Here is a 16,054-nt window from a genome sequence, read left to right as displayed (position 1 = left end):
CAGTGAGCTGCTGCTGCCGCTCTGGTCCTCTGCTGGAGCTTCTCTCTGCCACAGACACACAAACAGGAAGTGAATCTCCGCGCTGACACAGGATGCGTGAGAGCGTTCATGTTGAGGGGAAGCAGAAGTTTCCCTCCGACACCTGGCAGGTGGCATGGAGCCAGTCACATGACCAGACCAGCACTCTCTTCCATCTGACTGCATGTCACTTATAAGGAAACACCCAAAAACATCGAAACAAAAGGTTTGTTTTTCACATTGAAAGCTTCTGTTGAGGTTAAGACATTAAGATTACAGCCAAAATACAACAGAAGTTATTTAATAACACTATTTAGTAAAGCAAATATATGCTTTGTTTATGAAATATTACGTGTTGTAGAATCATTATTTGTTATTGATTCAACAAAACAAAAGCAGTAAAAGCAGCTTGAATTTGCTTGATTCTCACCAACTTTTCATTCTGCAAAACAAGATATACAAAACAACTACAAAGAGTTACAAAACAACTACAAAGAGTTACAAAACAACTACAAAGAGTTACAAAACAACTACAAAGAGTTACAAAACAACTACAAAGAGTTACAAAACAACGACAAAGAGTTACAAAACAACTACAAAGAGTTACAAAACAACTACAAAGAGATGGAAAACAACTACAAAGAGACTCAAAAAAAACTACAAAGAGACACAAAACAATTACAAAGAGAAACAAAACAACTACAAAGAGTTACAAAACAACTACAAAGAGACACAAAAAACTATAAAGAGACTCAAAACAACTACAGAGAGACACAAAACAATTCCAAAGAGACAAAAAACAACGACAAAGAGTTACAAAACAACTACAAAGAGACTCAAAACAACTACAAAGAGACACAAAACAATTCCAAAGAGACAAAAAACAACGACAAAGAGTTACAAAACAACTACAAAGAGACTCAAAACAACTACAAAGAGACACAAAACAATTCCAAAGAGACAAAAAACAACGACAAAGAGTTACAAAACAACTACAAAGAGACTCAAAACAACTACAAAGAGTTACAAAACAACTACAAAGAGACACAAAACAACTACAAAGAGACACAAAACAACTACAAAGAGACACAAAACATGTCACAACAAAACACGAGTGTACGAGTAATAACTGTGTGGGTTTCCTGCGTGCTGCTGAGCGCACAGTTTGGCCTCTACAGCAGATCGTAGTTTGGCAGAGATTCAGAAACACTGATACTGTGTGTGTGTGTGTGTGTGTGTGTGTGTGTGTGTGTGTGTGTGTGTGTGTGTGTGTGTGTGTGTGTGTGTGTGTGTGTGTGTGTGTGTGTGTGTGTGTGTGCGCATGTCCTTGTCAGGGTGAAGCGAGGCAACAACACAGACATGAATCAGCTCCTGGTAAATATTACTTTTCTTCAAACTTCTCTCCTCTCTCTCTCTCTCTCTCTCTCTCTCTCTCTCTGTCTCTGTGTTTGAGTCTCTGAATCTTCTGCGATCCCTTAAGGTCGTGAGATCCGTCGTGAGATCAGACATGAGGTCAGACGTGGTGACCTGTCTGACCTTGGTGGTCTTTCTCCCCAGTGTGTTTTTATTGCTGTGTGTGTGTCTGCTGGTGTCGCACCAGTTAACATGTGATCTATATATAAACCAGCAGCTGGAGTCGCCTCACACGACCCGCTGCTCCCAGTCACACCAGTGCACCGCTGAGACTGGTGTGACTGGTGTGACTGGTGTGACCGCTGTGACTGGTGTGACTGGGGTGACCGCTGTGACTGGGGTGACTGGGGTGACTGGGGTGACTGGGGTGACTGCTGTGACTGGGGTGACCGCTGTGACTGGGGTGACTGGTGTGACCGCTGTGACTGGTGTGACTGGGGTGACCGCTGTGACTGGGGTGACTGGGGTGACTGGTGTGACTGGGGTGACTGCTGTGACTGGTGTGACTGGGGTGACCGCTGTGACTGGTGTGACTGGGGTGACTGGTGTGACTGGTGTGACTGGGACACAGTGAGTCCAGTCTGCCGTGTTAAAGCTCTCAGCATGTGTGTTCATACTTTAGCACTTATACTCCCTGAAGTAGGTAGCTCATTTACGTAATATAACTAATATAAATATATATATATAATGATGTAACGAATATAGAATTAGAAATATAATCGTCTTTCTACATTTTCTGTGTGAAACAGAAAACCTAGTTTATCTTCGGCCTGTTTACTTAAAGGAGAAGGTCGCTCATTGGTCGATTAAACCACCTGACCTCAAACACACACACACACACACACACACACACACACACACACACTCGTTCCCAGCTCTGCGTCCTGATTGGTTGAAGTGTCGGGTTCGGAGGCTGTGATTGGCTGTGTGTTGTGTGAGTTACGCCCACAGTTACCCGGTTTGACCTTGGTATGCGATGAGAAGTCATGGAGCGTTCTGAAAGAGACAGGCTGTTGCTGCACGTTAAAGCTGTGCCCTTCCAAAATAAAAGTTATTTCTTAAAGAGACAGGCTGTTGCTGCACGTTAAAGCTGTGCCCTTCCAAAATAAAAGTTATTTCTTAAAGCGACAGGCTGTTGCTGCAAGTTGAAGCTGTGTCCTTCCAAAATAAAAGATCTTAAAGAGACAGGCTGTTGCTGCAAGTTAAAGCTGTGTCCCTCCAAAATAAAAGATCTTTCTTAAAGAGACAGGCTGTTGCTGCAAGTTAAAGCTGTGTCCTTCCAAAATAAAAGATCTTTCTTAAAGAGACAGGCTGTTGCTGCAAGTTAAAGCTGTGTCCTTCCAAAATAAAAGATATTTCTTAAAGAGACAGGCTGTCGCTGCAAGTTGAAATAGTTTCAGCCGCTCTGAATTCTGGTGAAACCATTACAAACGTTTGCATAAAAACTCAAACCTAAAATAGACAATAACCAAATTATTCACACTTTAACAACACAATAATCTCATATAAATAATGACGACAGTAATGGAGCCACACTCAGAAAAACTCCCACAGAAACCTCAATAAAAATAAAGCTGTTGAAATACTAAAGAAAGAAAGAAAAAGCAGAACAGAGAATCACTTTCAGATCAACAAACACACACCAGGTGTTCCGTAACCACGGTGACCAGTTTGTAAACAGAAACGCTCTCAGAGCCACTTCCTGTTTTTTCCCTGAATAACTTCAGCGAGAATAAACTCACCTGGAGCACATGTCTGGGTCACGTGACGCTTCAGCTCAGTGGGTCCTGTTAAAAAAAAGAAAAGTGATTAATGTTCATTTCTCTACTTCCTCCTATATATCTAACAGTTCTTTATTATATTTTATAGAGAGATAAACGTCTTAATATTCAGAATAAATAAGATTGATCCACGTGATGAGGTGGAACTGTATTTATTCATTAGTAAAGTAAAAGCATGAAGATGCGTTCAGGTACAGACACAAGGGTTGGAAGAAGTACTCTTTTACTTTTACGAGTGAAAGTGTAGTTGTTTTGAGTCTCTTTGTAGTCGTTTAGAGTCTCTTTGTAGTTGTTTTGTGTCTCTTTGTAGTTGTTTTGTGTCTCTTTGCATATGTTTAGAGTCTCTTTGTAGTTGTTTTGTGTCTCTTTGTAGTTGTTTTGTGCCTCTTTGTAGTTGTTTTGTGTCTCTGTAGTTGTTTAGAGTCTCTGTGTAGTTGTTTTGTGTCTCTTTGTAGTTGTTTTGTGCCTCTTTGTAGTTGTTTTGTGTCTCTGTAGTTGTTTAGAGTCTCTGTGTAGTTGTTTTGTGTCTCTTTGTAGTTGTTTTGTGTCTCTTTGTAGTTGTTTTGTGCCTCTTTGTAGATATTTTGAGTCTCTTTGTAGTTGTTTTGTGTCTCTTTGTAGTTGTTTTGTGCCTCTTTGTAGATATTTTGTGTCTCTTTTAGTTGCTTAGAGTCTCTTTGTAGTTGTTTTGTGTCTCTTTTAGTTGTTTAGAGTATCTTTATAGTTGTTTTGTGTCTCTTTGTAGTTGTTTAGAGTCTCTTTGTAGTTGTTTAGAGTCTCTTTGTAGTTGTTTTGTGTCTCTTTGTAGTTGTTTAGAGTCTCTTTGTAGTTGTTTTGTGTCTGTTTGTAGTTGTTTAGAGTCTCTTTGTAGTTGTTTTGTGTCTCTTTGTAGTTGTTTTGTGTCTCTTTGTAGTTGTTTAGAGTCTCTTTGTAGTTGTTTTTTAGTTGTTTAGAGTCTCTGTGTAGTTGTTTTGCGTCTCTTTGTAGTTGTTTTGTGCCTCTTTGTAGTTGTTTTGTGTCTCTGTAGTTGTTTAGAGTCTCTGTGTAGTTGTTTTGTGCCTCTTTGTAGATGTTTTGAGTCTCTTTGTAGTTGTTTTGTGTCTCTTTGTAGTTGTTTTGTGCCTCTTTGTAGATATTTTGTGTCTCTTTTAGTTGCTTAGAGTCTCTTTGTAGTTGTTTTGTGTCTCTTTTAGTTGTTTAGAGTATCTTTGTAGTTGTTTTGTGTCTGTTTGTAGTTGTTTAGAGTCTCTTTGTAGTTGTTTTGTGTCTCTTTGTAGTTGTTTTGTGTCTCTTTGTAGTTGTTTAGAGTCTCTTTGTAGTTGTTTAGAGTCTCTTTGTAGTTGTTTTGTGTCTCTTTGTAGTTGTTTAGAGTCTCTTTGTAGTTGTTTTGTGTCTGTTTGTAGTTGTTTAGAGTCTCTTTGTAGTTGTTTTGTGTCTCTTTGTAGTTGTTTTGTGTCTCTTTGTAGTTGTTTAGAGTCTCTTTGTAGTTGTTTTTTAGTTGTTTAGAGTCTCTGTGTAGTTGTTTTGTGTCTCTTTGTAGTTGTTTTGTGCCTCTTTGTAGTTGTTTTGTGTCTCTGTAGTTGTTTAGAGTCTCTGTGTAGTTGTTTTGTAGCGGCTGATAGTTTGTGTCTGAGGCGATCAGCTGCGTCTGTGGTGATCAATGTCCGCGGCTCGAGAAGCTCTCTAAATAAATTATTTCTTGCCGGCAAAATCTATATCGCCGCGTACAGGAAGTCATGATAATGTAAAGGATGGATCCTGGTGATCTGGAAGAACTCTCTCCCTATAAAACTAATATAATAATATCGCTCCTTCATCAATGAGGAAGGGAGCTGCCTTTTTTCTCCGTGGGAGTGTCCAGCTAATCCAGTGAATTTCAGCAAGCCTGCCTGGGAGCAGGTTTACATTTTTGGATGTGTTGCTATGGTGATTTATCTAAGCTTGCTTTGAGAAACCGAGAACGCCTGACCTACGTCGTCTTATCCTGACAATTAGCCGCTAACTCAGTAAACCAGCTACGAGAAATAGGGCCCTGGAAGACAGCAGAGTGGTTAGTCATCGGTTCCCTTGGAGCAGCAGAGGAGAAGCTTTTACAGCCTCCTCTCCTCGATGTACTGCTATTTGTTGAACTGCTGTGTTCTCCGGTCGCTGCGCTCCATCCAGGAAGTCTTCCAAACTAAAGCTTCACATCTTTTGTTTTGCGTTCCCAGAAAGTTCCCCTTCTGGCGAGCCGGGCCTTCAGCAGCTCCGCCAGGCAGCTAAGGAACAGAGTCCCCGAGTACCAGAAGTTCTTCCAGGTAACACAGAACCTCTGGTTGTATAGAAGTATATGCTTCATGTGTTAAAGCTGCATTCTCTCTCCTGACCACCAGGGGGCGACCCCTCTGGTTGTATAGAAGTATATGCTTCATGTGTTAAAGCTGCATTCTCTCTCCTGACCACCAGGGGGTGACTCCTCTGGTTGTATAGAAGTCTATGCTTCATGTGTTAAAGCTGCGTTCTCTCTCCTGACCACCAGGGGTGACTCCTCTGATTGTATAGAAGTCTATGCTTCATGTGTTAAAGCTGCGTTCTCTCTCCTGACCACCAGGGGGCGACCCCTCTGGTTGTATAGAAGTATATGCTTCATGTGTTAAAGCTGCATTCTCTCTCCTGACCACCAGGGGGCGACCCCTCTGGTTGTATAGAAGTATATGCTTCATGTGTTAAAGCTGCATTCTCTCTCCTGACCACCAGGGGTGACTCCTCTGGTTGTATAGAAGTCTATGCTTCATGTGTTAAAGCTGCATTCTCTCTCCTGACCACCAGGGGGCGACTCCTCTGGTTGTATAGAAGTCCTCATGTCCTCGTGTCCTCGTGTCCTTGTGTCCTCATGTCCTCATGTCCTTGTGTCCTTGTGTCTTTGTGTCCTCATGTCCTTGTGTCCTCATGTCCTCGTGTCCTTTTGTCCTCATGTCCTCGTGTCCTTGTCTCCTCATGTCCTCGTGTCCTTGTGTCCTCATGTCCTTGTGTCCTCGTGTCCTCCCGTCTCACCGTGTGTTTCCTTGCAGGCGGACAACGGGTTGCCGGTTCACATCAAGGGAGGAACCTTTGACGTCGTGCTGTACCGGGCGACCATGACGCTAACGCTAGGAGGTAACGTGTACTGAAGGAGGAGAGGAGAGAAGGAGCTAGGAGAGATGAGAGAGGAGAGAGGAGCCAGGAGAGATGAGAGAGGAGAGAGAAGCTAGGAGAGACGAGAGAGGAGCTAGGAGAGAGGAGAGATGAGAGGAGAGAAAGGAGAGAGAAGGAGCTAGGAGAACGGAGAGAGAGAAGGAGCTAGGACAGAGGAGAGAGGAGAGAGGAGCTAAGAGCTAGGAGAGAGGAGAGAGGAGAGAGAAGCTAGGAGAGATGAAAGAGGAGCTAGGAAAGAGAGGAGAGAGGAGCTAAGATAGAGGAGAGAGGAGCTAGGAGCTAGGATAGAGGAGCTAGGATAGATGAGCTAGGATAGAGGAGAGAGGAGTTAGGTGAGAGGAGCTAGGAGAGAGGAGCTGGGAGCTAGGATAGAGGAGAGAGGAGCTAGGAGAGAGGAGCTAGGTGAGAGGAGCGAGGAGAAGGGAGAGTGGCGCTAGGAGAGAGGAGCTAGGAGCTAGGAGAAAGGAGAGAGTCTTGGAGGTCAGCGTCCTCCGTCCTTCTCGTTCTCAGGGAGCGCTTGTTTTCCCCACAGGGACCTGCTACTCGGTGTACTGGCTGCTCTTCGCCTCGATGCCTCAGGGGAAACCTTAGAGCCCCGCCCCCCCTCCCCCCACGGGCTCTGTGTATCGCCTGGAGAACAACGCTCGGCTCCGTCTATCACTAACGTTGTGCACAAGTTTAGATTTTATCACAAGCCGTCCTGCTTCCATCACGATGAAGTAATAAAGTGTCCAGAAATTAAAACTCCACGTCTGTTCATTCATTCATTTGTGGTTTTAACAGAATTACAAAGTTAAACAGAATTACAAAGTTATAGCTATTTTATAATTTAATTAGTTTTTTGCCGAACAGCTGATCCACTGAAATGAACAAAAATAAATGCCTCACTAATGCATGCAGAACGATTCACATGAATAAATTACGATTTACAAATGTATTCACAAATATATTTCTGCATTTGTATGTATTTGTGTGTGTATTTTTCTATTTATTTGTGGATTTGTATCGATTTGTTTGTGGATCGCTCCACATTTGTGTGCGTTTTTTTTAGACTAAATAAATGCCTACTTGTAACATGCCTTCAACAGACTTAGTAACTGGGGCAAAGAATCTACACTTCTAAGAGGACAGTTCAAACATCCACCTGTTGCCGTCCCCCTTACCTGTAACCGCTCCACTTACCTGTTACCGTTCCTCTTACCTGCTACCTGTTCCCCTTTCCTGTTACCGTCCCCCTTACCTGTTACTCTTACCTGTTACCGTCTCCCTTACCTGTTACCGTTCCCCTTACCTGCTACCTGTTCCCCTTTCCTGTTACCGTCCCCCTTACCTGTTATCGTCCCCCTTACCTGTTACTCTTACCTGTTACCGTTCCCCTTACCTGCTACCTGTTCCCCTTTCCTGTTACCGTCCCCCTTTCCTGTTATCGTCCCCCTTACCTGTTACCTGTTACTCTTACCTGTTACCGTTCCCCTTACCTGTTACCGTCCCCCTTACCTGTTACCGTCCCCCTTACCTGTTATCGTCCCCCTTACCTGTTACCGCTCCACTTACCTGTTACCGTTACCCTTACCTGTTACCTGTTCCCCTTACCTGTTACCGTCCCCCTTACTTGTTACCCTTACCTGTTGCCATCCCCCTTACCTGCAACCGCTCCACTTACCTGTTACCTGTTCCCCTTTCCTGTTACCGTCCCCCTTACCTGTTACTCTTACCTTTTACCGTCCCCCTTACCTGTTACCGTTCCCCTTACCTGCTACCTGTTCCCCTTTCCTGTTACCGTCCCCCTTACCTGTTACTCTTGCCTGCTACCGTTCCCCTTACCTGTTACCGTCCCCCTTACCTGTTATCGTCCCCCTTACCTGTTACCGCTCCACTTACCTGTTACCGTCCCCCTTACCTGTTACCTGTTCCCCTTACCTGTTACCGTCCCCCTTACTTGTTACCCTTACCTGTTACCGTTCCCCTTACCTGTTACCGTCCACCTGACCTGTTACCGCTCCACTTACCTGTTACCGTCCCCCTTACCTGTTACCGTCCCCCTTACCTGTTACCGTCCCCCTTACCTGTTACCGCTCCACTTACCTGTTACCGTCCCCCTTACCTGTTACCGTTCCCCTTACCTGTTGCCGTCCCCCTTACCTGTTACCGCTCCACTTACCTGTTACCGTCCCCCTTACCTGTTACCATTCCCCTTACCTGTTACCGTTCCCCTTACCTGTTACCGTCCCCCTTACCTGTTACCGTCCCCCTTACCTGTTACCATTCCCCTTACCTGATACCGTCCCCCTTACCTGTTACCGTTCCCCTTACCTGTTACCGTTCCCCTTACCTGATACCGTTCCCCTTACCTGTTACCGTCCCCCTTACCTGTTACCATTCCCCTTACCTGATACCGTCCCCCTTACCTGTTACCGTTCCACTTACCTGTTACCGTTCCACTTACCTGTTACCGTTCCCCTTACCTGTTACCGTCCCCCTTACCTGTTACCGTTCCCCTTACCTGTTACCGTTCCCCTTACCTGTTACCGTCCCCCTTACCTGTTACCGTCCCCCTTACCTGTTACCGCCCCCCTTACCTGTTACCGTTCCCCTTACCTGATACCGTTCCCCTTACCTGTTACCGTCCCCCTTACCTGTTACCATTCCCCTTACCTGATACCGTCCCCCTTACCTGTTACCGTTCCACTTACCTGTTACCGTTCCACTTACCTGGGGCCGGCTGGTCCTCGAGGTCAGCAGGGGTTTCTAGACGGACCTTTCTCCAGATCTTCTTGGGGAAAGTTCTACCCTCTGCTCTGCTACGAGTTGGACGATCCAGGAAAAATAAGGCACAAAAAAATAAGGCACAACATATCAAATATATAATATAAAATATAGTAAAGATTAAATATTGCAAAATATTAAATATCGATGAATACACGGAGGCATCAGCCACGGTGGACTTCTGGTTGGTAGGAGCTTTTTATTTGATGTTAGTATTTAGTTTCTTTCATCCCTGAGTTACATTGTTTAATTATTCCAGATCTTTGCTTATTTAAGGAAGAATTTTGATAGATTTAAATATCTTTCTCTTTTCTTTTTTTTTTAGTTTAATAAAAAAAAACGTGTTTAATATATATATATATATATATATATATATATATATATATATATATATATATATATATATATATATATATATATATACACATATATATTTCTTATTTTATATATCTTTCTCTTATTTTAGTTATTTAGTTTAATTACGTATTTTTTCTTGTTGAGAATTTTTTGCTTTTGGTTTGTTTTTATTCTAAATGAACAAAACAAGCATTGTTTATAAAACGCTGCTATAGATGGTTGTTAAATGTGTGCAGAGAGACAGTTATGAACTGATATTGCCATCATGTTTGATGGCAATATCATATATTGATATATTGATATATCATATATTGATATATCGATATATCATATATTGATATATTGATATATTGATATCATGAATGTGTTCATCGTTGCAGCTTCAACACGTTGCAGAGCGTTGACCCTGATGTTTCCCTGCTCTTCATCGCCCCCTGGTGTCAGCACATTAACACACAAAGTGTAACAGATGTTTTGATTTGTTAAAAATGCTAAAGATTTGGTGATTAGTATTAATGTAATATGATTCATTTAAAAATGTGAAAGAGTAGATTTTTTAAAATCATACATAACTGATGTGTTAAATGTTTCAGTAGTGGCTAGATAGGACAGTTAATGATTTCTTGAATTTCTTTAGAAGTGATAATTTGTACAAAAATATAGCAGGTGTGATTAATGAACAAAATGTTACTTAAGTGCTTCATACGAAACTGTTAAATATATTTAGAAAATTATCAGAGATGTGATACCTCAGACTTTCACATGTTGAAACAGATTAACATGAATAAATGTTGCATGTTTAAATATATCTGTGTTTCCTAACATCATTGTTGTGAAAATTATTGTTGATAACTATTGTGAGGAATAATTAACTTTGATATGTGATCAGATGGTCATTTCACATATATTATTATTATTAAAAGGTGATCTATGGAACTTTGCTATTCAGGAAGTTTGTATCACACAAGGAGTCTTTCATATTATTTTGTACCCTTGAAGTAGCTCTAGGTTTCAAAAAGGTTGGTGACCCTGCTACAGTGTGTATATATATATATATATATATATATATATATATATATATATATATATATATATATATATACACACCGTCTATTTACACTCCTTAATGCTGCGTTCACACCAAAAGCGAAGCAAATTTCTACGTCGTTTTACTTTTCGCCATGAAAACAGTTCATTTCCGCCGTCCACCGTGGAAGAAATAAGCACTATTTCTGCTTTGTACTTGTTGTGGAAGTTAAACTTTAAACGCCCTCGTGTCTGGGTTCATAATATTATCCGTGAATGAGGCAAACCTTTTCCCGTCGGGCCGTTCACGTCGCCCGGTGGAAACGTGCGTTGCTCACATCCATGCGTCTGTGTATTGACTCTCCATGTAATCTACTCACAGCGCTTTTAGTGTGAACGCAGCACAACTCCAGACTTTGAGACTCTTGTCAGGAGCAAAACACATCCTGAGTCCTCCATTATTAGCCCTAACTCAGGTCTATGTCAGTGTTCCACCGCAGGTTGAAGTGAGCGAGCACAATGTTTTTTAGTATTTACCTACTGATAAAGTAATCAGAAGCTGGAGGGATGTTCTCTACTTGAAGCTTTTTTAATTGCACTGTTTTTAATGTATTTTGAGTTTGTGGATAAAAGCTGCTCCTCAAGACACTGCATTGCTTCCATAGAGCAGCGTTGGTTGTCGTAGATTCAGTGAGTGAATATTCTCAGATAAAGTTGCATCATTTGAGTCTTTTTGAAACTATTTCTCAGTAGTTTGACTTTTTTATTTCATGACATTGAGAATCACTGGTGTTCCATGAGGTTTTGACCATCCCAAACCCCAGAGAAATCTGCTTATTTTTTCTTTGCAAATGATGCGCTGCCATGGCAACAGCGTTCAACGAGAAGTAAAAATATTCATGATGACGCATCATCAATATGTTATGGCTTTACCTACAACATTGTAGACTGATCTGGTGAGCTGGCTAGGAGTAATACATCAAAGTATAAAACGTGTTGTTTCCTTTTGCCAGTAGGTGGCGCTATGACATTTTTTTGGATGGAATTGTGTTCAGGCTTGAATCAGCATCATGTATGAGACATTTGATTGGACGTCCTCTTTCTTGGCGAACTGCATGAAATGGCCATGTAATAGCCGCCACGCCACGTCAAGGTCGTTCAAGGACAACTCACCATTTTGATAACTTTTCATCATAAAGGTCTTCAGATCTATATGGTTTCTCTGGATGGCATCGCTCTGGCATCCACCACCACCGTAAGGAATCTCAGAGTTATTTTTGACCAGGACCTGTCCTTTGGCTCTCACGTGAAACAGATCTCAAGGACCGCCTTTTTTCACCTACGGAACATCTCAAAGATCCGGCACATCCTGTCTCAACGTGATGCAGAAACATTGATCCACGCATTTGTTTCCTCAAGACTGGATTACTGTATTACTCCTTATTATCACGCTGTAAATCCCTTGGATCTCTCCAGTTGATCCAGAATGCTGCAGCTTGTGTACTAACGAGGACACAGAAGAGAGATCACATTACTCCTGTACTAGCTGCTCTCCACTGGCTTCCTGTATGATCGAGAATCATATTTAAAATCCTTCTCCTTACCTACAAAGCCTTAACTGGTGATGCACCATCATTTCTTAAGGACCTTATAGTACCATATTACCCCACTAGAGAGCTTATAGTGCTATATTACCCCACTAGAGAGCTTATAGTGCCATATTACCCCACTAGAGAGCTTATAGTACCATATTACCCCACTAGAGAGCTTATAGTGCCATATTACCCCACTAGAGAGCTTATAGTACCATATTACCCCACTAGAGAGCTTATAGTGCCATATTACCCCACTAGAGAGCTTATAGTACCATATTACCCACTAGAGAGCTTATAGTACCATATTACCCTACTAGAGAGCTTATAGTACCATATTACTCTACTAGAGGGCTTATAGTGCCATATTACCCCACTAGAGAGTTTATAGTACCATATTACTCTACTAGAGAGCTTATAGTACCATATTACTCTACTAGAGGGCTTATAGTGCCATATTACCCCACGAGAGCATTACGCTCACTGAATGCAGGGTTACTTGTGGTTCCCAGAGTGTTAAAAAGTAGGTTGGGGGCTAGAGCTTTCAGTTATCAAGATCCTCTTCTGTGGAATCAGCTTCCACTTTCAGTCCGGGGGGCAGACAGTCACCTCATTTAAGAGTAGACTAAAGACTTTCCTCTTTGATAGCGCTTATAGTTAGGACTGTTTCAGGCTTATAGTTAGGGCTGTTTCAGGCTTATAGTTCAGGCTCAGGTTTGCCCTGGTCCAGCCCCTAGATATGCTGCTATAGGCCTAGACTGCTGGGGGACATCTTAGGATACACTGAGCTCCTCTTCGCCTCTTATCTTCTTCTCTTCCTCTTTCACTCCTCCTCTCCTCCTCTTCTTTCTCTCCTTCTGGATAAATTAGTGTCTCTTCAATGCACATTACTAACTCTACTTTTTTTCCCATGGAACGTCGCTGCCTGGAACCGGTCCTGCCAGCTGCCATGGCCCTGCTGATGCCCCTCCTCTCTACCTCCTTCTGCTTCATGGATCGTGGCTATCTGGATCATGGACCATGCCTACTACTCATTATATGAATAATGTCTGTCATATTCATGTAATGTGCTGTAACTCTGTTACTTTGTTCATTCTGGTCACATGACATCTATTGCTTCTGTCCATCCGGGGAGAGGGATCCTCCTCTGTTGCTCTCCCTCAGGTTTCTTCCCCTCTTTTTCCCTGTGAAAGGGTTTTTACTATCTTTATTTGGGGAGTTTTTCCTGATCCGATGTGAGGTCCCGGGACAGGATGTTATGTTACAGATTGTAAAGCCCTCCGAGGCAAACTTGTATTTGTGATGTTGGGCTACGTAAAATAAATTGAATTGAACTGAATAGATCATCCTGAAGTGTCAGCTGACTTCCTGTAGTTTCTCTGTGGTTGATGTGGACATGTTCAGCAGGAAGAGATTCAACTCTCTCAGTCTGCGGCGTCAGCAAGAAGAGAAGCTCCTGTTTCTGTGAGTGTTGAACACTTTCTCTACTTCTTTTACTTTGATTGTTGAGCCTGTTTTCGTCTCATCCAACTGCTGCCTCATTCCTCAATGTAGAAATGTAATTCAAAGCTAATAATGTTCAGGATGTTACTTCTATTACTTATATCATTCAGAATGTTCATACTTTCAGGAATATTACAAAATTCCGGCAAAATGTATCCAATCAAATGAATGGAAGACATTTTTCATGCATTTTGAGTTCTTAATTCATACATTTACATACCCAGATAGCAAACTGACTCTGTTCCGGATCCGCCCAGGAGGCATCATAGGCTCCGGAACGGATCCGCAAAACGGGTCCAGATCGGAGGCCAGATGCACAGTGGGACGGATCCGGAACGGATACGGGTCAAAGATCCAGACCAGATCCGGCCAGTATTCAATTTGGACCCATTTATAAAGTGGCTCATTTGGCCTACAGAAAAATCTCAGATCCATATACATGGATTTTTTTTTTTGGAGGAGGATTTTCCTCACTGTCCTCATCTGAGTCCCCATAGAAATGGCTATAAAAGGGGTTAGAAAAATACTCATTTGTCATACTATAACACTGAATTGCAGATGCATTTTTTAATAAAAGGTGAAAAAGTTGGAAAGAAATTTAAAAACATATGTATTTACTCACACCGGCACTGGCTTCCTCTTTATAGGAATTGCCTCTTCCTCTTCTGACTGTAGATCAGAAGTGTCGCAAGACATATTTCTTCATCCATCGTCTTGCCTCCAAGTAATTACCTAAAAATTAAGTAAAATGAACAGAATGAAAAAGTACAGATTTATAAACAGAACAATGTGATTACAATGTTTCCCCCCTATATATAGCATAACAAGGTAAATGATTTTTGATGTCCATTTAAAACTGCCAATTGTTATTAGAATATTAATATATAATTAGCATTCCACATGATCTAGTTACTCTGACGTCATGCGTCTGCCAGTCAGGTCCAGGTTCGTCTGTGTTTTTAACAGCCTTGTCCACTCCTTCGTCTCTCTTGTAATTGACTCTGGAAGCTGGAAACAGGCCCAGTCTTTCTATTCATTTTATCTAAACAGACAAACAAAAATAGATCACAACCATTGTTTGTAATGCATCATTTCTTTAAGCAAATACAAAATATGTAGTTGTTCTTAATTTTATTTATTGGTATCTTCGTGCTTATATAGCATATCAAGTTATTTTCATAAAACACTATTCTATACACTTATATAGTATTTTAATGTTTTAAAACAAATCTGGTCATTATAGAATCATATCATTAAGATGACTAGTTTTAGAAAGTCGGTTATATAATTCCCTCTCAAATGAGTCTAAGTTGCTGTGAAAACATTTCCCTCCAAAAATGTGTGCATTAACATTCTTACCTGAAATGCGGCGGGGGTCAGTTTGTAGAGTCAGTGATGTCACGTCTGTAAAACTCTGAGGATGACATTGCAAATTGTCAAGGAAAGCCATAATAGACCCATAATAAACTGGAGCTGGAGACCGCTATACAGAAAATATACATGTTATTGACAATGCAAGTCTTAACGTGTCTTTAAAATCAATGCATGAATTATTTCTCGACTATATAACTATAGTGCTTAATCTATTACTGTATTTTGTAAAACGATGAAAACACTCAGTTTATGCTCAAGTCTGGGCTAGCAGCATCCATCATTCAATAGACAGCAAGATCAGTCTGTGCATAGTTAGGGCAACGGGTCTGTTCAATGCATCTATGCATTCATATTTATCATAATAATGTTTGTTATTTCTGACAATTTCCTAAAGGAATATCTGTTCTGCTTGAATAAATGAAAAGCCCCAAAACACAGACACATCTCTGCATTCTCTCAATGCAGATACAGTTGCCACTGACAGCAATTTAGTTAATTTGAGCTATTGACAGATACAGTGTGTTAAAATATACTATTCTCAGAATATGTTTACTGCAATTCTTTGTACAAAAAAAACCCTACAGCACATCAACAGGTGTATTTGTCATCAACCTGAAAAATATAAGCACCAACATTTTTAGGTCAACTAACATTAAATCCATTCTTTATGCCTGCTGGAACAAAAGTGTCTGCTGTATAAGTACATGTCCTGTGGATGTTGACTTGAACGACGGAGCACTTTACAAAATCGCTGCTTTCTCAAACATCTGTTTAAAATCAGACGATTCAAAACGTCTTTAAAGCGCTGCACATTAATGAGGCAGATGTTTGTGATCTTGTCATGAGGTGATAATAAAGTACCTTACTGAGTTATTTCATCCAATTTATGAGGAACTAGCTTGTTTTTCATCTGGCTTTTTCAACAGGGCTACACGACTGACAGACATGTTGTAACTGGTTGTGTACTGATTGTGTACTGGTTGTGTACTGGTTGTAACTGGTTGTGTATTGGCAGAACTACAGTGCTGAAGCTCTCACATCATACTAACA

The 16,054-nt window shown here is 41.4% G+C and overlaps 2 protein-coding genes across 2 annotated transcripts in view; both read left to right on the top strand.

The window, feature by feature from the left end:
* LOC306742560 (protein NLRC3-like) overlaps window positions 1-16,054 on the top strand; it is a gene marked incomplete at both ends in the record, with an annotated part of 315,498 nt that overhangs the window by 290,329 nt on the left and 9,115 nt on the right.
* Window positions 1,277-7,130, top strand: cox7a1 (cytochrome c oxidase subunit 7A1). Its single transcript, XM_079224797.1, has 4 exons — window positions 1,277-1,392; window positions 5,423-5,509; window positions 6,263-6,347; window positions 6,919-7,130. The coding sequence occupies exons 1-4, from the start codon at window positions 1,378-1,380 to the stop codon at window positions 6,975-6,977; spliced, it is 246 nt and encodes an 81-aa protein (XP_079080923.1). The 5' UTR covers window positions 1,277-1,377; the 3' UTR covers window positions 6,978-7,130.

Source organism: Taurulus bubalis (assembly GCF_910589615.1).
Source record: "Taurulus bubalis genome assembly, chromosome: 10".
Taxonomy (NCBI): domain Eukaryota; kingdom Metazoa; phylum Chordata; class Actinopteri; order Perciformes; family Cottidae; genus Taurulus; species Taurulus bubalis.
The sequence above is the reverse complement of the archived record's forward strand: the minus strand, read 5'-3'. Positions and strand labels throughout refer to the sequence as shown.